The 21072-nt window shown below is 36.5% G+C and overlaps 1 protein-coding gene across 3 annotated transcripts in view; it reads left to right on the top strand.

The window, feature by feature from the left end:
• LOC124161856 (transient-receptor-potential-like protein) overlaps nucleotides 1-17618 on the top strand; it is a 63154-nt gene extending 45536 nt beyond the window's left edge. For all 3 annotated transcript variants that reach the window (XM_046538077.1, XM_046538078.1, XM_046538079.1), the window contains 7 exons: nucleotides 1766-1899; nucleotides 2195-2318; nucleotides 3190-3385; nucleotides 6273-6440; nucleotides 9155-9380; nucleotides 12114-12330; nucleotides 15524-17618. In XM_046538077.1, coding sequence (XP_046394033.1) covers nucleotides 1766-1899; nucleotides 2195-2318; nucleotides 3190-3385; nucleotides 6273-6440; nucleotides 9155-9380; nucleotides 12114-12330; nucleotides 15524-16502 — 2044 coding nt within the window. In that variant the 3' untranslated portion in view covers nucleotides 16503-17618. The remainder of the gene's footprint in view (nucleotides 1-1765; nucleotides 1900-2194; nucleotides 2319-3189; nucleotides 3386-6272; nucleotides 6441-9154; nucleotides 9381-12113; nucleotides 12331-15523) is intronic.
• Nucleotides 17619-21072: the final 3454 nt, after the last annotated feature.

Genomic DNA, 21072 nt, shown 5'->3' on the forward strand with positions numbered 1-21072 from the left:
TTAGTAACACCCCCAATGCATAAAACATCTGTACATTTCAGTACACATAGAAACGAGATATATGTTCACAAATTTTCACCTCATGGTAAATTGTCTTTTCATCTATTCATAATGAAACGATTTTTACCATGTAAAGTCTAAACTCATCGTCAGGAAAGAGAAATCATTTTCTATCACGAAATTAGTTGGGTAGTTATCTTGATTTCACCTCAATGGTAAACTGTCACGTCATCAGTAGCTATACAAACGCCAGAAATTTTGTATAGACTATCGTAGCCGCAAAGGGATTTTTTTCGAATGAAAAGTACAAGACATATAACAATAACTGTGCGATGTGTTCTTCACGGTAGTCGGTGAAACTTCTGAATCTCTTGCTAAGTTACAGTTACTCATTCAGCGAGAAATATTCACACAACGGTGAGGAAGCATTATTCTACGAATTCGGATAATGCATTGTGTTAAATTTTTCTTAGAATTGCTGCTTGGAGTAATTCTAAACAGAGTCACTCTAGTATTTACCCAAAGCTAACTATCACCACGGCAGTAACGTGGACGCGGAGCGGAGAAGGTGCCCAAGCAAAACTAAGTCGGAAGCCATGGAAAAACAACTTTGAATAGCCATGAGTTTCTATGAATAATTCTCGCAAAAAGATGAAGTTTTGTCAATGAACATTATAACGAAGCAAACGTAATGATTCTTAGCTAAAAGAGAAAGCACAATTGGTATTGTAATATTTTACTTTTGTTAAACAATTTCACTTGGTTTTTAAGTTAAAAATTAAATAATAGGATTAGATTATAGCATTTCATATGAAACATTATTGCTTTGACATTAGCGTTGAAAGTGCAGACCCTGACGTAACGATGAGGAAATTCTCGGTCCAAGCAAAACTAAGTCGGCGGCCCATGAGAAAACAACTTTGACTAGCCATAAGTTTTTATGAATAATTTTGTAAAAAGATGAAGTTTTGTCAATGAACATCATATTGAGGCAAATATTTTGATTTTTAGCTGTAATAGAAAGCAAAATAGGTATGGTAAAATTTTCCTTTTGTTTAACAATTTCATTTTGTTTATAATGTTTGAAAATATAAATAATATGATAATTAATATATTATACCATTTCATACGAAACATAAATGATTTGACATTAACATTGGGAGTGCAGTCAATGACGTAGCGACGAGGAAATACTGAGCGCCGCAGCGGCGCCGAAAATCCAACGACGTAACTTTTTCCATTAGAGGCCAATAAAATGTAAACTATCGACACTATGCTAACAAAATTTTATACGTAGACGAATATGGCAGAAAAAATAGACTACTGAAAATTTCAGAATGATCCATTGGAATGGAAAAGTTTTACACCACTTTTAAAAGCACGAGCGCCGCTAAGGCGCAAAGAATCCATATGAGGGTTAAAAGAAACTTAATGTCAGTTTAAGCAACCAGGATACTTCCCAAGCACATCCCATAGAAAATTTCTGACAACAGAAAAGGTGTCCCTCTTCCATTGGATAACACCCATAAATAATACAAACAGTTTTTTTTAACCTTCAAAAACCAATGGTCTGTAAATTAGGTAAAATTCAGGGCATTCCAGCCATAAAATTTGTAGCATGGCTGCAAAATGTTTGCATCTTAATTAATGAACCTTAATTTTAACATCTTGATTTGAGTTAAATTATAATGAGATGAATATGATCACCATGAGAAATCGACTGAGCAACTTTAAACGTATACTAATTACTTCTACTCTCTTCCAGTGCTCTGAAACTGGTCCATCTGTTTTCGGTAAATCCTCACCTTGGACCCCTGCAAATCTCCCTAGGACGAATGATAATCGACATCATTAAATTCCTCGTCATTTACAGCTTGGTGCTCTTTGCATTTGCTTGTGGTAAGTAATCACACACAAATAATGCCTAAATTTCCAATGTTTTAGCAGTAACAAACCATGAGGAATCATGTAGTATTTAATTTCCTTCACTCTTGCTTTCTTCCTTAAATTCTAATATTCTATCAAATGAAAAATTTTAATTGGCTAATGATCAATGAAGTAACTGTCATTTTTCATAACAAATTAGTAGGCTGGGTTTAATGTTTTCATCTCATACATCTGTAAATCTTCATTTTTAAAACCATTTCCTTCACAACAACATTTGGTAAAAAGGCTATGACTTATTTGATTTTAGGTTTGAACCAGCTTCTTTGGTACTTTGCTGAACTGGAACGTCAGAAATGTTATTCACTTCCCGGAGGGCTACCGGATTGGGACAACAAAGGAGATTCATGCCTAAAGTGGCGCCGATTTGGAAAGTAAGTAACATTGATTCCTAGACTTAAGGTACACGGCCGACAGCATAGCTTACTTTTAAATAATAGTCAGCAAAAATAAGGGCACAAAACTTGGTTGCTCAAGATACAACTATTTCATGATCGATTTATTTCACCTTTACCAAGAAAATCTGTTGTAACTTAAGTAGGATAATTATCTTAGTAAACAATGAAGTCTACGAAGATGGAATTGTGTGGAGAATGTCTTGTCTATGAATTGTCTATGAACCTTTCTGCTGAGGCTCACTTGATGACCAGAATCAGACCTTAACATTGACTGTAAACAGTTAAAATTACAGTTCGTTTCATTTAAGATATATTTGGAATCAAAAAAAGTTTTTCTGACAAGATTAATTTATTTATATTTTAATAAAGAGGTCATTAGTGCAGATTGTATCTTGGTGAGTTTTTCACCACCCCTTATTTGAATGGTAGAGAGTAAATTCCTAACTATTAAAGAAAGAATCAGAGACGTAATAAAAAATGAATCAATCATTAGTTCCCAACATACACTAGGGTATCAGGTATGTTAATTTTTGAAATTGATATAGAAAGTTTTGGTTAAGCTTTTTATATAATTTCAAAAATTAACCAAAAAGTAAATTGTAACTTTCAACATAACATTAAAGAAAGGTACTTCATCTTGATAACGACACAATGTGCTGCAACCTTAGTTGACTGGGTAGTTTAGGTTTTTGTGGAGAGTTATCATTGTTTCCATTAGTGACATGTATTAGTTTCCAATGACAAAGCCCTTTAAAATGTCAAAAGCAAGCCTTAAATGAATCTTTCTATGCTTATGCTGACTCAGAGTGAGACCATTGTCAACACAAACCCTTTCTGCTAATTTCAGTCTCTTTGAGTCATCTCAATCCCTCTTCTGGGCAAGTTTTGGCATGGTGGGACTCGAGGACTTCCAGTTGCAAGGAATCAAGTCATACACTCGGTTCTGGGGACTTCTTATGTTTGGTTCGTACTCTGTGATCAATGTGATCGTTCTCCTGAACCTGCTCATCGCCATGATGTCTAATTCTTATGCTGCAATTGTGGTGAGCTAATAATACATTGAAATATGCAACTAACACTTGTAAGTCAAATGCAGTGGCAAAGCTTCAGGGAAATCCAAGAGTCTTGTATTACCCAAGAAAATAACAGTACGACACTAATTATTATTAACATATGTATAACCCAAATCCATAATCTTGATCATCCATTTCAAATGTGCAAGAAAGGGGGGAAAAATGACAAACTAAATTTACATGAAGCATGTTGCATTGAGGTTTCTGCATTTAGGTAGTCGAACAGTCGGTTGACTACCAAATGTTCACAAAGCACTTGCACTCATGCCCATTTACCATCATGAGCTAATTTCTGACCTAATGTGACCATTGCACATCAAGATATGCACAAATCTCTAGAACGCTCCCAAGACTGCGAATGACCAGGAGATGCAGGCATAGCCATAAATTTGCTTTAGGAGGTGCTTGAGTGGTATGTTGGTAGCCTATGCTGGTAATTTTTTTCTTGTGATTTATTTTTTCCACGCATCGTAAAATCATTAATTTAATTGAATAAGCTAACAATTTCAACAATTTCATAGTGGCAGCGATTCGGTGTTCCAACTGAGAGTGAGTCTCTTAGGCGTCTCTGGATTTATCTATATATAGTGGAACCCTCTCTGGAATATTCCACGGGTCGCTCGACACGTGCAAATAGAATAAATGCGTAGTTTCCCACGACCTTTTGAAAGTCAACCGTATTCTATATAAATTCATTACCCAAGGTGGTATGGGTTAACCTGACGTCAGAAGCGAGTGTTGAGTGTTTTCCCGGATGTTAGCCGGAAACTTGTGGTTGCATGGTTTACGATACGCGGTGATTTCAAAGGGTAGACGAAAGAAATAATGAGCGTTGCGACAAGAAAATACGCAAGGCGAATATCTTAGAAATAGCCTTTGACCTCTTGGGTCCTTTATCCGTGAGAACCTGACCAATAAAAAGATGGAAGGCCAATTATAGAAAGTTTGGGGAAAAGCTAAATTCCGAGAGAGAGGTCACGGGTCGCGAAAAGCATATAGGAGGGAAAAAGGTGAAGGCCACCTAATAATGTCCATAGGGGGAGGGGCCTAGCAACAGGCGGGATGCGACAATATGGTCATCGTTGGTCTTGAACATAGCGGCCATAGTTAATATGGCCTGGGCTCCATAGGTATGTATTTGTTTCCACGATTCAATTGATTTTTATTTAAAATTTTACGCATTAGGATTCTGAAAGTAGTAGCTAATATTACCTGATTATGATAAAATTTTGTATCCGAATCCCTCTCAGATCCCGGTCCACAATTTTTAACTTATTCAAGACTTATGAAAAAACATCACTGATAACTCAACCGATCAACGAGCAATTAACATATGCATAACTGAAACAATGCATGCTCATTACATAACACACCTCCTCATCACGTATAATAATTATTTTTAAGGGACTGCTGGACCAGAATATCTGCTTGGAATCCTTTAGCTTCGCCACTGGACATTTGAACATTGTTAATGAACTACATTACATATCACCCCATTCTAATTTGAGGACTCTTCCTAGCATACATTTAACGTATGTATTCGTAACATGACTAGCCTCGCAGAATGTATGATGCATAATAGTTACCTCTATCAAATCTACCGTAAGCTGAGGGCTATACTCACACCAAAGTCCATTGATATAGTTCAAAACTGGTCACTGAACAATTATTTTTTCATCAAACAATTCTTATTAACATTAACTTCCTGGTATTCGCCCTTGGACCGTAATCATATCTGAAGACTATTATGAGAAATTCTCTTCAATGTACCAACAAAGATAACATTTAGAGGCAAACAAAATGATGTGTCACTGACTGAATTCTAGTTTTTTATGCCAATAATTAAAACAATCAGTCCAAGACTAATAAAAATGCTCTATTGATAACCTATCAAAATTTAAATTATTTATACATATCAAATGGCACTAACCTGAAACTATACACCCTGATGAAACTTCAATGGCACCTCTAAATGGAATATATACAGCTAACTTTCCTGGTAATGAGAGCGTTACACAATGTCTATTTAAGTATTTTTAAAACTTGGCAATCCACTCATTTCAATTGATACAGAATTGTTGAGGTAAGTGCCTTGATTGCAAGAATAGCTGATTTAACAGTTTTCAATACAGATGCTACATGAGTTAAGATTGAAGTTTTTAACATACATTTCATCAAATTAAAATGTCATTCAAAAATAAAAATATGAAAAGAAAAACATATATTTGTTCTGAAAGACAAATTGACAAAATACTTCTGCACAATTGCATAGTATGATAATAATAAATGAATAATTGATATTCAATTTCATGGTTCATATAATGAAATCATACGGAAAATACATCCAGAATCCGTACTTTCTCGATCATAACATCATCATTGACCAATGCCTCTACCAAGCCGAGAATGTGGTTGTCTACTATAAGTTAAAATTATTGATAATGGCTATCTTTTCAGACAGTAGATAGCAAAATGTTCTACTAATCCTGTGATGGTATTTCCTTCAAAAATCACAAAAAAATAGTGTAGTGGCTTGTGTTTGCAGTAAATCAATGGCAGTTTAAGGAACTCTGAATTTAAGTATTTTTTTAATTCAGGTTTCAGGTTAAATTTATTTTCATAAAATTTAACCTGAAAAACCACGGAGCAACTCATATGCCAGGGAGTCCAATTGTCTGAGAAATATGGTTATTATGTAGTTCACCTTCAAAATCTACCAATTGAGTTCAACTTCTTACTCTATTAATAAAATTAAAAAATTAATATTAGATGAAAAATATAAGAAAAAATTATTTTAGAATGTAAGTAAAATCATTTTTGCCACTACTGAAATTTCAACTGTTTTGTCTAACCTTAGGAACACGCTGACACTGAGTGGAAGTTTGCTCGCACGAAACTGTGGATGAGTTACTTTGAGGAGAGCGCAACGCTGCCAACTCCATTCAATATAATTCCAACGCCAAAGCATTTGATGAAATGGTTCGGCCTGAGGAAGAAGGACAAGCTGAGAAGGATGTCCTCTAAGGTGAGACAACAATCAATCAGATAAAGTACCTTTGGAAGCATTCATAAACATCGTTTCACTTCAATCATGGCCAAAATGTATCACGCATGCAAAATCATTGACATATTTTTCATTAAATGTGGTATGATAACACATTGTTAAACATTATGAAAAAAGGGAAGGAATTAATTATCATTCTGAAAATTTCCAAATAATTATTTGTATCAAATGTATGAACATTACGGTTTGTTTGTTGCGTCAACTAGGATTTCAAATAAAAGTGATAGCTTCACATGTAACTTGATGGAAACATTTAGCATTCATGATAGATCTTCCTACCCATCCCATCTCACTCCAATAAATTATCTCACATGTTCATGGGAATAAAAATAAACTCTTCCATATGGCCACAGCCTTGCTCTGGGGCAGCACACATGAATAAGCCACAGTGTGGTGAAATGCATTGTGTGAGTTTTATATAAAATTTCAGTGGAAAATACAAAGCTTAATATTCCATCATGAAAAGGATTGCAAACACTGGTCCCAACTATGTCAGCTCATTCCTACTTGATTTGCTATATCGTTTATGTAATTTCAGGATAAGTGATACTTCATCCATTGAATCCCTCTTTCAACAACTATCCCAAACAATAGTCATAATTTTCAAATTACAGTGAAGCGTCAGCTGTACGACACTCTAGATCCAAATGCTTTGATAAAAATCGAAGTACAAATGACAGCATCATACTATGGAGAAGACTTACTTTAGAAAGTCCATTTACCATAATTTCAAGAAAAATTCAAAATGAAAAACACTATTATTCCATTTTAACCCGTCAATGCCCACGGGTGCCATATGGCACCCAGTGCAGTGCTGAGCCAATACTCCTGCAATGCATTTAATATGTGAATTTTACCGTACATCTCGGTGCACATACTGAGTAGAAGGTTTCCTCTATTATTCAGTCAGTTTGAATTGTGTAAATTGTGTTAAACTCATATGTATCACATTTTTTAAAAGTGAAATATGTGTTAGTTAAAAAAAACTTTGGGCGCTGACGGGTTAAGATACCTGGAGTGGAAATAAATATAGAGAATAAGCACAAAATTGTACATACTAAGAAAACATCTGTATTCTATGGCATTACCTATTAAGTATTTCTTAACAGTGTTGATCAATGGCACAGCAAATGGCACAGCACTGGGGGGCTTTGGGGGATAAACCCCCCCAGAGCTCAAGAGAAATTTTTAAGTTTAATCCATTTTACTTAATTGGATTAGGATTACTTATAGAATAGTGTTAGAATTAATCAAATATCCCTCAGAAAGCTGTAAAACTCGCCATTTTTAACCATTATTCTTAAAGAAATTTCTAATGGAGGGCCCCCCGCAACTCCTGCTTACCCTAGTGGGTATGCAATACCCCAACACCCCTAAGTATTAATTGTGCCTCGCCTAAATTCTTAGCTGCGCCCCTGATATTGATAACTATTTTTTCATGAAAAAATAAGTAAAAGAAACATAATTTGTGTTATTTGGCATAAATTCAGAAAATCAACCTGATCTGATACTTTTTGGCAAAAACATTCTACATGTAGATAGATTAGCGTGGTTGGGCTTTTTGTGCCTTACATCCGTGAAAGTCATACAAATGGAGGCTATATGTACAATTGAGTAAGGCTTACCATAGAAATGTTTGTATTTTTTCGTCCAACTGAGAGAGTCATACAACCAAAGGCTGTACAACAGAGGTTCCACTGTATTGAAGAAACGTCGAGAGTTCTTCATGAACATTTGTATTCACTCAAAGGTCACAAAAACAAGCAATAAGTTGGCTCAAAGAGTGTGGGCTATATGATTAACCTTAAATATCATAAATATCCAGGTCTCCTGTATGTACTTACTTCTTTCATTTGAAATTCATTCTTAGATTCAAATTCTGTCAACTATTTAGATAGCTGGAAACTCCTAGGGCATAAAGCACTATTTGTATTTTTCTTTTCCAAAATTTCCATTAACTGAGACTTTCCAGCTTTGCAGGGCACTTTGAATAAACAAATAAGATTTGGCTCACAATTGCTCTATTATATGGTAAGCCATATATTATTCGGGACTCCCTCTTCCTTCTCAAGTTATGCCACTGTCACAGAGAAAACCCCTCATTTGTCATTATGCCATGAAAGATGTTACATAAAAGATATAAAAATCCACAAAGGAAAACTCCGGGATCCGGGTTCGAATCCCGGTCAAGGCAAATGATTTTTCCTCTGTGGATTTTTTGCACAAATTGTGCATTGCGGGTGACTCCGTAAAAGTTATCACCGCGGCTAGTCCCGGAATACTTAAATAAGTCTACAGCGAACACCTCTTCATGTTCAAAGTTCGGGCTTTGCTCTCCGGCTGTGGCGCCATGCGCACGACTTGGACTGCTAGTCACATAATATACTCGGCAGTCCATACCACCTTGTCCGGTATAGTCCACAAAATTTCACAGGGGAGAATGATGCCACGGTAGCTTAACTGGCTAAAGCACTCGGCCGGAAATCGAGGGATCCAGGTTCGAATCCCAGTCAAGGCAAATGATTTTTCCTCTGTGGATTTTTCGCACAAAAAGATGGCATATGTACTCCATTCCTGGATTTTAACTTCACACCTATGTATATGACCATGTACACAGTTACTCACTTCATTTAGAAATATGGCACAAGTCAAAAACAACTTCAACTCTTTTCCAGCGCAAGGAGAGGAAGGAGAAGGAGAGGGATTATCGATACACAGCAGTGATGCGATCTCTCGTTTGGCGCTACATATGCCACATGCAAAGGAAGTGCGATGAGAATCCAGTCACTGAGGACGACATCAACGAGGTCAAGGGAGAGATCTCAACCATGCGATATGAAATGCTGGAGGTCTTTGAGAGAAATGGAATGGATGTATCGTCTGCTGATAAGAGGAAAGATAGTAAGTAATTAAACCACAAAAGCATCTAGAATAAACAAGGGTACAGTCTTCCTCCAGAGCTACAACCTAGTAGTGGCAGTTGAAAGGCTTGTTCATTTTAATGTCTACTAGACCTCAACAGGCAGAAGTAAACTTAAAACTGAATCAAGCACTTCTTAACCTGGCACGAGTATGAGGATGCAAGCGGGTACAGTATTTTCAGGAAATAGCCAATAATGCCATAAGTAATCCTTTGAGAATAGACACAAGATTTGTTTGAGTTTTTTGCTATGTCAGGGTTGTTACAAGATTCCAGGCTCAAATTCACTAACTTTTCTGTGCCAAAAATCTTCATGTCCCCAGATTTTTAAAGTGTCCTTTCTACACTCTTTTGAGAGGTAAGGGTGAAAACTACAGCAATCTTTTAGAGATACGCTCAAATTCTTTATAAAGCATATTTATTTACAATTAACTCATTGAAAAACAGTAACTTGTAAAATCAATTTCAGTCAGTTTTTCATCACCGTTCGCAATGGAGGAAAACTTCCATATTCCTCCATTATTCTCCAGATCTAACACATGTTTTAACGCTGCACATCACAGTAGCAATGCAACACGCATGAAAATATTATAAAATTTTAAGCCTAGGTGGTTAATTGGCAATGCCACTCAGCTCAGAATGCAAAAAGACTATCTTAAATCTATCACTGACTCAATATTTGCAGCCTCAAAGATAATTTTAATTAGGTACCCATCAAGTAATTCTACCGCAAAATGAGCAATCTTTCACGTTTTGTATAACTTGCATCAAATAACTTCATAAATGTAGCAAATTATGCCACGTAAAACACAGGAGCTATACCTAAGAATTTAGGATACTTTCAAACCCCAATCTTTCACACCGAACACTACCATGAGTATTAGATATTAAAAAACATTATTATAAATAGGTAGTCCACATATATCACCTTTCTCCCTACTCAACAAATTCCATCATACCTCTTTTCTGCAACCACTTACAACACGAGATGAATAAAGAGAGAGGAAGATGAGCCCAACTGTTACTCTTCCAAGACCCTATGCACCTATAAGCAGAAAAAAGTTTATATGAATAAAAAGAGATAAAAAATAAAATTTGCATAAAAAGCACTTATGAATACATGAACCATAATCTAAACTCACAACAAAGGCAACAATTTTACATTGATTTCTCAACAGCCAGTAAAAACTGGGATTAAATTGATCCATGAAGTGGAAGATAGCATTTTCTAAAATATACAGAATTTTGATATATAATATTTCAACAGAAAAGGAATCAGTATTACCAAGGTACTGTTTGACAGGTTATTTAACATATATGTAGTCTAAGGATGATGATTTGCCTAAAAGTAAAAGTTAAATGCTGCTTCTTCTGGACCAAAAATTTAGGCATGATTTTCTCAATTCATCAAAAGAATTCAATAAATGGAAGGGAGAGAGAAGTTACAATAAAAAATCTTTGTTTTACAGCCGTTCTATCACAAGTTCAAAATAAAAATGGCACATAAGTTGTAGCCCCCTTCCCATGAGTTGGTAGCATCACTAGGGTCTTGTTCATAAAATCCTTCAGGAAGAAATGATTACCAAGGGAAATAATTGATCTCAAGAGTCTAAACAATAACAAACTACAAGGGGCCCATGTGCAACTAGGATGAAAAGTAAAGGAGAATCAATGAACTGCTTGACAGAAGTTCCTGATGTCATCAACCAATCTGTGAGAGGATTAAGGCCATAAATAACTCAATAAGTAGGCAAGGGATTGAGAAACAGACAACAATGGGTCTCTTTATTATTTAAACTGTGCAATAAAAAAATTAGATAAACAACCCCTTTCTCCATAAAACAAACTCCGACTAAATAAACAAAACATTATTTCCTCATATGTAGTTTTCACAATCAGCTCAATTTGATTGAATACTCTAAGCCAATTTCATTGAGACCATTTTAGCTATTGCTTAGGCTAATGAATCAAAGTTACATTTCTTTCTGCCATGAATTTTGTGCGGCATTTGTCTTTTTTCAAATCTCTCCCTCATAGGAAACTCACCAGACTGCTTAAGGCTAAATTATTCTCATCCTAATCATATCCTTAAACATCCCTGCATCAAAAAAATGACCACACCTCCTGTATCATGTCACCCCAATAAGTCTCAATGTTGTTCACCAATTACATTCCTCAACAGACTTTCCAACTTCTGATCCATTCACGCACTTACGCATATATCACCACTCCCATACATAACTATTTTCTTCTTTTATTGCCTTTTGGGGTGGGTAGGTGACTTACTCGCAACAACCATAGCACTTTCCATGATGGCTATTAATGGCATAAAATTCTATCCTACTTTTTCACTGGGCTTACAGTAAGGATGTGTTAGCTATATCAGAGCATGAAAACTAATTTTTTATGAGGGTTTGTCTGATGCATAAATACCAATGGAATCTTTACTAAATACGTTTTTTTCGAGAATTTTTTTGAGTTCAAGAGAATTTATCCTTCCACATTAGTGCACTACACCAATATTTTTACCGTAATGTCTCCGAGTCCCACAAAAATATCAATGCATATTTAGGTTTATTTATTTTTTAGAGGAACGAAAATGTTGGGGTAAAAAAAGGTCTTCAATTGTAATTGAACTATATGCAACCGGCAAATTGATTCACTATAAAGTAAAACCAGAAATAAATGAAAATATTTCCTCTTCATTACTGCAGCAACTGTGCTAGGAAAGAAAATGAAGGTTTGGGAGAGACGTCTGATGAAAGACTTCCAGGTTGCTCCTGTGGTGAGTGAGGATATGCTGGAGGAATTGGAAGCAGCACCACCTGCAAACGAAGAGCCTTTGGCCAAATGGAGGAGGCTGGCCAAAATTGCAGTGGCCCGCTCCAGCTCCTTCAAGTGGGGCCAAGTCGTTCGGGATGTTTGCATGTCGTAAGTAGAACATTTTCACCCACCTACTTGTTTCAACCACGAGGTGTTCAATTGTAATTGAACCATATGCAACTGGCAAATTGATTCACTATGTATAGGGTAAAACCAGAAATAAATGAAAATACAGTTGTGGACCTCAAATCCGGAAAGCTTGGGACCAAAGGGTTTCTGGATTTCAGGTTTTCTGGTATTCAGCATGCAGAAAAGGTGGTACCTTTTTTTGAGAATTTTAACGCAATAAAACCATGACTTAGAAATTACACATGAAAGGGATTTTAACATTAATTATCATAAACCTTCTATGAAGCAGTATTTCAATTAAATATATATATAACTTTGCTCTAAAATGACTAGAGAAAAAGAACATTCGTTGCCTTAGATGGATTCAAGTATACATGGTATATTGAAGGAGGCAAAAAACTTCAAAGTCGTCAAATCACGACCGTAGCTCCCGCAGCATAAACCATACGTGCTCAATCCTAGTTGATAGCATTCGCTAGCAGACATTGCAAAATCTATCGATACCTTCCTTAGTCCGACAGTAAATCTATGCAAATGCTTCTATATTTTGTTAATTAATTAATTATAAAAGCATTCAGGCTCTTGTGCACGATATTTGAGATCCCTACGTGTCCCTGCGTTGGTTGTTAGCATATCAATGGCTAAGTTATTACAACACGTATCTCAAAATTTAGCTGGTCTGAGTTAAGACTGCTAAAACTGTTCATAAAAAATAAAATTCAAGCAATAAAACAACTCTTTGCTTGCAAATGTACGCTTCTTTTTCAGTTTTACGTATTTTTTGTTTTTAATTTCAATTATATACAACAAAAAAATAAATCACTTCTTTGCTCTCCTGAAAAGATGCCATTTTTGAGATACCTACATGTTGTTAGAACTTAGCGATCGATATTTTCATAGCGTGAGCTAACTTCCTACTCGTCCCAGAACAAGGCTCAGACAGTGGTGCCACGAGGTGGCAAGTCAAAACACTACGCAGAGGAATTTTCAAACGTTCCGGATTTCTAGTTTTCCGGGTTTCGGGATTTGAGGGCCTCAACAGTGTTTCCTATTTTTAATTGCAGCAACCGTGCTAGAAAGTGTGCAGGGTGGGCCCAGGCCCACCCAAAAATGATGGACATATTTCAGAATCAAAGTCAAAAGATAAACTTCATTTTATAAAATTAAAATAGTATGTATACAGTTATAAGCATATGGAAAATCACTCTGTTAATTTGCTGAACAATTTTGTATTTTTCATATTAACTCCGTAAAATAAAACGAATGCAATCAAATTGGATTTTATGGCGACAAAGGCCCACCCATTTTATAATCTGACCCAAACATGTAACACATGGAGACACTGACGGGTGGAGCCAGTGACAGATACAGAAAAAAATCATGGGGGGGGGTTAAAAAGATATCTTGCTTTACTTTTATTGTGGCAAAAAAATAATCATGTCACATTCGAAGTTTAAGGAAGTTTTATTTAAATTAATTACACTCGCATAGATACACGTCAATGCCATCCTATGACATAAAAAAGTTAAAATTGTGGTTCTGCTATGTTCAGCAACACGGACGGCTTTGCAACGGTAAGGCCCCAACTGTATCCGACACCTGGTGGAGCCCACCCCATACCATGTACATCCATATTAGGCATGTGTATAATGCCCCCATACAGGGCAGTGGGGCCTAGGTTCGGACATTAATGAAAATTCAATATCAGATTATTATAATTTTTAATAACGGTCATTGGTGATATTGATAACAAATATTGAGGCAATGAATATAGGGCCAGATAAAAATAGTGAGGCCAATAAAAGTAGTTATTGCACTCAGAAAAAGATTGGACCTGAAATTTATCAGGCTTAATATTTTATCAGGAGATTTTTTATTGGAAGGAATATCAAGAAATTTTTCATCCGGCCTAATTTTTTTATTGCATAATATGCATATCTAGATATTTTTTGAGGAGGTGTTTTTTACTGGAAGCTATATCATGAAATTTTATTTGTGAGCGAGTTTTCATCAGGCCTATAACGGATGATATATATCATCATATTTTATCAGGCCCAATAATTGCTATCAGATGATACAGTGATATTTTACAGGAAGGTGATAATTTTTAAGAGCCCAATAATATAAATATTGGACAATAATTTCTCGGCAATGTTCAAAATTCAATATCGGTTTCTCAATATTAAATACATCTAAAGATAATTTGATGGTTACATGTGATAAGTGGAACATTCACTCACTCATTTCAATCATAGGTTAGCTTGGATAGGCAGGGATAGAGCTCACCCCACACTAATTCTCAAGCATGTGAAAAATACCAATTCTGAGTAAGGTGGTGACACAGTTTTTCCAGATAATACTGATATTAGGGATGGAATCGATTAGATTGTGGAAGGAAGAAAGAAGTCAAGAGTCATAAAGGTAATGGCTCAACAATCATAGAAAGCATTGCCATGGTCTACATCATCAGTATTGGTTATACATCGAAGTTATGCCGCCATTTTGTATCCATCATGGGTGTACCCATTGGGGGGGGGGGGTAGGGAGGGCCCCCCCAGAAGTGAAAATAAATTTAGTTCAAAATAAAAGTTATGAAAAAATTTTCTTTTGAAGAAAAAATATATTAGTACAAGGCATGGAACTAAAATAAAAATCATTATTGTATTCAATCAAATAATTATAAAAACTAATAAAATGTTCTCATAATTTCCTTAAAATTTTGGTTTCATTAACTTTTTCTGCGCAAAAAAGTTACAACTTGAACGACCACGGCTAGTTTTGCCCCCTTCCTCCCCCCCCCCCCTTATTTTTGACTCTGGGTACGCCCATGGTATCCATATCTTCACTTAACAATAAGAAATGGAATGACAATTAATATGACGAAGAATAACCATAGGCAGTAAACACAAGCCCTTTCATTAAAAATTTTTTAACAAATCATGATTTCCATGAAAAAGAGCAAAATGTCTGCGTCACACTCTGAAGCTTAAGTTGAAGGAATCACATACTGACAATAAGGAAAACCTCCACAAAGCAATGTTTCGCAGACAATGTATTCCAGGCAATTTGTACTATGTACCTTGTACTATGCTCCACAGGCCATATTAAACAAAAACTTCTGATGTGATTTGCTTACGCTCATTAAGGAACACTTGTCTTTCTCCTTCATTAGGTCACAGATTGGCAAGTGCAGCAGCAGGGAATCATTTAAGAAACAGCAAAACCTTCAGATTGCAATGGCGGAGGCAAAGAAAATCGTTATTGCAACATCCAATAAGTGTGGCGGTTCTCCACGCATTACGCCAATCCCTCTGCCTGACACGACTGGAACCAGCATCATACACCTCCTGAACGAGATCAAAGAAGACGACGTTAGCAGGGGAAACACTCCACAGCCATGGAAACCACCCGCAAAGCCGGGCGGCTCAACGGCGCTGCTTGGGGTGGTTCACGCAACCCAAACCTCTAGACCGGTGACACCAAACAACCAGACTGACATCAAGAAAGCCAAGAGTCCGGCACCCAAGAAGCCATCACCCGACGGCAACAAGAGCCGCTCCGTATCGCCCATGCACGTACCGAGGGCAAAGAGCCACGACAGCAATCAGCAAAGCAGCAACACCAGGGGATCGTCCGAAATAATACTGAAGCCGGGAAATATACCAGTGGACTCTCAAGCAACAAGGGGAGATGCAGGGCATGGGAAGACAATGGATGATCCAAATGCGATAACCGTGCGAAGGGACTGCTCCGCGGCACCAAAGGTTATCAAGCGAAAGGGTTTGGCGTCGCTCCCACCTCAGCCGGCCCCAGAAGGTGACCAGCACTCGGTGCCCTCCCTGCCTCCGCCACCCTCGTCCCTCAAGAGAAATGCCAACCGCAACATGGACGACGGAATGGCAATCCCGAGACCAACTTCACCCATTCCCACTCTGGAAGTGACCCTGGCATCAGCCAGTGTCACACCAGCCTCGACACCGGCCGTCAGTCCTCGATCAGTTCACTCCACACACGCAACCCAGCAGAGTCACCAACAAGATCCAGGAGCCATCGGTTCAACCGATCGACTGATTCAGAGCAGCGGCCCTACACCAGGAAAGGTGGAAGACGTGAAAACCATTAAGAGACAGCCAAAAGGTGGCTGGCTGTAAATGACTGCTGAAATCATCATCAGAAACAAACAGAATGAAGAAGTGGCTTACTTAGGGTTTCAATAAACCTTTGAGAATGAAGATTAAAAGGTGAAGTTCACTTTAAGTCAGTTGTGGGTTTTGAAATTCACATATTTCTACGAGAAACTGTGCTCCCATATGATAGGGCCACAGTATTTGATATTCATCAAATTCAACTACTCAGGAAAATGAATATTATAAAATTGAAATTATCATTTGAGGCACAGCCATCTACACATAAATGATGCCATTGATTGATATCATTGTAAATGCCATGTTAGGTAAGCATAAAAAGCAACTTTGTACTGTATGAATTATAAAACTAATCAGATGGGAGATGGATAATTTTTACTACTCAAGTTATTAAATAAATTTGGTCTATTAGATCCAAAGTTGTTTCTCAAAGTATTTTATTTTTCAATATAAAATCACTCAACTGTTTAAATGAAGAGATGCAATGAAAATCCTGACCCAAATGACAAGTAAAAATATAGTTATGGCTTTATCAAAAATATACACACATAAATATGGCTATAACTTCGATATTAATTAAAATATAATGACTAAATTGTAGCTCATTATGTGCTAAATGACCACAAAGCATGTCACTGACACTAATAGAAAAATTGGTGGCTGGTAAGAACTTCACTATTCCCTTAGAAAAGACACACACTATTCATATTGCCTTTGCTAAAGTACACATTTTACTAGCTCATTAGAAGAGATACCCATTACATAGATAATCTTAGCATTTAAACACCAAAGCCTCTAATCCAAAAGCAATGCCCAACATTCTCAGAGAATGTAAAAGAAACAGCATATACAAGGGAACAATGTACACTTTGATTTATTTACATCAGCTAAGGGGTGTTCGAATGCCTAACCAAGAATATGCAACGGATAATAACTTGAACCAACATGCAAGAATAGAAAATGCGGTTGAACAAAAATGAAGTACAACCTTATAATGAGAATGGATTTAAATATTTCATTTGGAAGGTTAAAAATCATTTCCGAGGAATACTAAACACTTAGTGATCAAACTGTATTTATCTGTATAATGGAATAAAATGTATTTTAACAGGATAAAGCAAATGAACTCTGTCATTACATACATCCTCTAGTCATAACTATGACTCAATCCATGAAAATAGCATCCAATATTCTACACAATCAAATCAAAGTGCAAAAAAATAAAATACTACACCTATGGCAGCAAATGATTCACATATTTATTTTATAACATTATTTTAATTTCAAATGAGGGAAACTCAATCATCCAGAATTAGGACCCTGTTTGACTAGTATACTACGTAGTTTAAAAGTCATTTAAGAACGTGGAAATTTTAATGCTCTATCTTACAATGCACAAAACTTTCTAAAAGAAAAACAGTGAATCCTTAATTTGTTCAAAAAATACAGTCACAGGAATTATGGGTCTCTTCCATTTCATTACTAATTTTACACAGCCTCATTGATAGATCCTCCACACTCCATGTAAAAAATTTGGAGGGGGTTGGGTACCAAAAAAACTTATGGTAATAACAATAAGGTAATGGAGTTGTGACCAAACTACTGTTTACTTAAGAATACATATTATACATATCTCCAATTCTACAATCTCTTTACCGCAAGCGTATATACTGGGCATTTCTCACACTCCAAATTTCTACGCACAAACATGTATAATTGTATGCTGTATAATCAAGTAATGTATAATTAAGCTGCTGAAGTAAACAACAAGATAAATATTTACTTTGACACTCAATACAAAATTTATTTGTACATAACATATTAAGTTATTTTATGGGTTCCACCAATGAGAAAGCTTCACCACAATACACACAATTTAAAGTGATGGAGTCATTGCACAACATAAATTTTCAGGACATCAATTAAGCTGCAAACATTGTCCCTTTCATGAGTTAAATAGTAACCTATGACACTAATAAAATCAGAACTCATAAATGCATGGATGGGAAAGAGCAATGGTATAAAGTAGGGATGGACGGATTTTTATCAGATCCAGATAGGATACTTGATTTCAGGTCTCGGATCTTCGGATATTTTTGGATTCTAATGCATTTTTAATTGCCAGCTATAAACGATGCGATTGCTCAAGTTTCTTCTGGGTACACACGATCAAAGGAATGCTATTTAGATTTTCATACACATTTTAACCTTTTCCCTACTATACACGTATACATACGTGTGGATGTTTCTTGACCCGGGAGACGACGGCCGTATATTTACGTGTGAGATTTTCCTAGCCAGGAGAACGAAAGCCATATATATACTGTTTTCTAGCTCTTCCCACTTTTAGGACGGTCGCGGGTTTATGTCGTCTTTGTCTCAGGACCCAACCCTTGCGGGGTTTAGGATTTACCCTCGGAATCCAGGAGCAGGTACCCGGACCCCTCGTCTTTTATAACCCCTCTTAGCAGTAAGGGACAGCGGTTATACAATTGTTTATCCAGTCTGGTTCCGAAATAAATATTTGTTCATTTCTCAAGAAAAATAAACAAAGAATTGAATAATTTGTCTTTTAAGCAGCGTTTACAATTTTTAAACAAAATTCTACGATAAATATTAACTTATATCTCGAGTTATGTATAAACATCAACATAGAAATTATTGCTGCATTAAATGCCTTAATATTGGCCTTAGAACTTCGTTTAGAATTTGACAATGCTCAGAAAAAAATGAGGAATTCAATTCTAAGTCTGCAATTTACGTGCAAGCAACAATTATCCATTTGCTAAATACATAAATATAAGCAATTCATAAGTTGACCACGAACCAATTCCGCAGGTATGGTCATAAACCCGGAAAGGAGGGAGCACAACTACTCTCGGAGTTTGAGATAATGTGAAGTCCCTGCATTGAGGGGTCGAAAAAGGTTCAGTGAGACCCTTCTTAACGAATGCCCTCCAAAAATGCTCCATACCACGAGAAAGAAGAGTCTCTTGGGGCTCAGTACAGCAGTCATGCTAAGACGAAAACTCTGCCGTCTCGAAAGGATTAATATTTTAACTGATTAAAAATCATTTTCCTAAGCTTTCAAGTTATTTGACAGAATTCAAATTTTTCCTCATGCACATTTCCCCTGGATTTTGTCATTTTCTCATCGCATGCTGACTTGCTTCACCAGCAAATACTTCAGGTATGGTGGGGTGGATTTTGCACTTCCTAGCAATAGTTTCACGCTACAGTGCATGCACATGGCGTATGTTGAGCTCTCCTTATCTCAATAAAAATCCACACAATGAAATACATTTGCATCGATATATCATCACATTAAATTGCAACTGTGCAATCTGCGACATAATTGACGATTTTTAGTTCAACATTGATTTCAAGTGCGACGAGGTGAAGGAACAGAACGAGACAACCACTCAGTGATCACGAGAGAAAGAGGTGGGTAGCAGATGTGCACGGAGGCTTCAACGATAATACGTGTCAAAAACACGAGGGCACTAAGAAGGTTTTTCTCTAAGGCTCAGCTATTAACTCTAAAATACAATCAGAGTACCTACAGGAAGCCCCATGGCTGTAGGCACAAGAGAGAAAAAGAGCATCTTATCAATCTGATGATCACGCTATGCATCAAAATGCAGAGTTAATTTTTGCAAAAAAAAGTGGAAAAATGAAAGGTTTTCTTTGATTCATTCCCCATGTTGTTCCACCACACCTTCCTAACAGCAGTTGAACTTCACTGGCTCATTCTGCTGATACCATGCGAAGTAGTAAGTTTGCAAACATCCAATGAAAAGATATCATTTTCATTAGTTTTAACACTTGAAGACAGAGAGAAGACATTTCAAGATCAGAAAAGAATCTATTTTGAAAGCCTCAAGACACTAACATATTTATTTCAGTATCCATAATAATGTCTGCATTCTCCCATTATGTACATAGCTTTAGTGCTGGCCTCAGATTTCAGCTACTCTGCATTCACATGGAGCATTAAAATTTAATAAGTTCCCCAGGAACCGGGTGCAAGGCTCCAAAGTTCCTAAGTTTTTTTCTGCCATCTTTAGGGATAAAAAGAGAAGACCTGGTTGACCACTAGAGAAGAATTTTATCATATTATCCACCGGGAAAACCTCAAATCTTTCATCAACCTCCTCAATGTGCTCCATTCTCAGGCAAAAACTTGACGTAGATAAAGCATGAAGGTTTGCTTACAAGTTTTAGACTATAGACTTAGTTTTCAACATCATCCTTAGGGATAGTCATTGACTTGTTCACAGATGATCTCATCCTTTGCCACTGGTTCTAACCTTAGAGTAAGTACAAACAATTTGTTTATCAGTATAACAACGTAAGTAAGCAAGGTCAGAACTGCTAACGTTCAGCTAACAAAGATATGCATATGCCAGACAAAAGAAAATCAAGAATCCAAAGCACCAGGAGTGAGCAAACCACAATGCATGACACTTTGATAATGAAGTTATTACACTATCGTGTTCAAAAAACATTTCAATCACCACATTAAATTTACCTGGAAAAGGCCCCAAAAAGGGACTACATGCTACTATGGTTTTCT

Source organism: Ischnura elegans, chromosome 7 (assembly GCF_921293095.1).
Source record: "Ischnura elegans chromosome 7, ioIscEleg1.1, whole genome shotgun sequence".
Taxonomy (NCBI): Eukaryota; Metazoa; Arthropoda; class Insecta; order Odonata; family Coenagrionidae; genus Ischnura; species Ischnura elegans.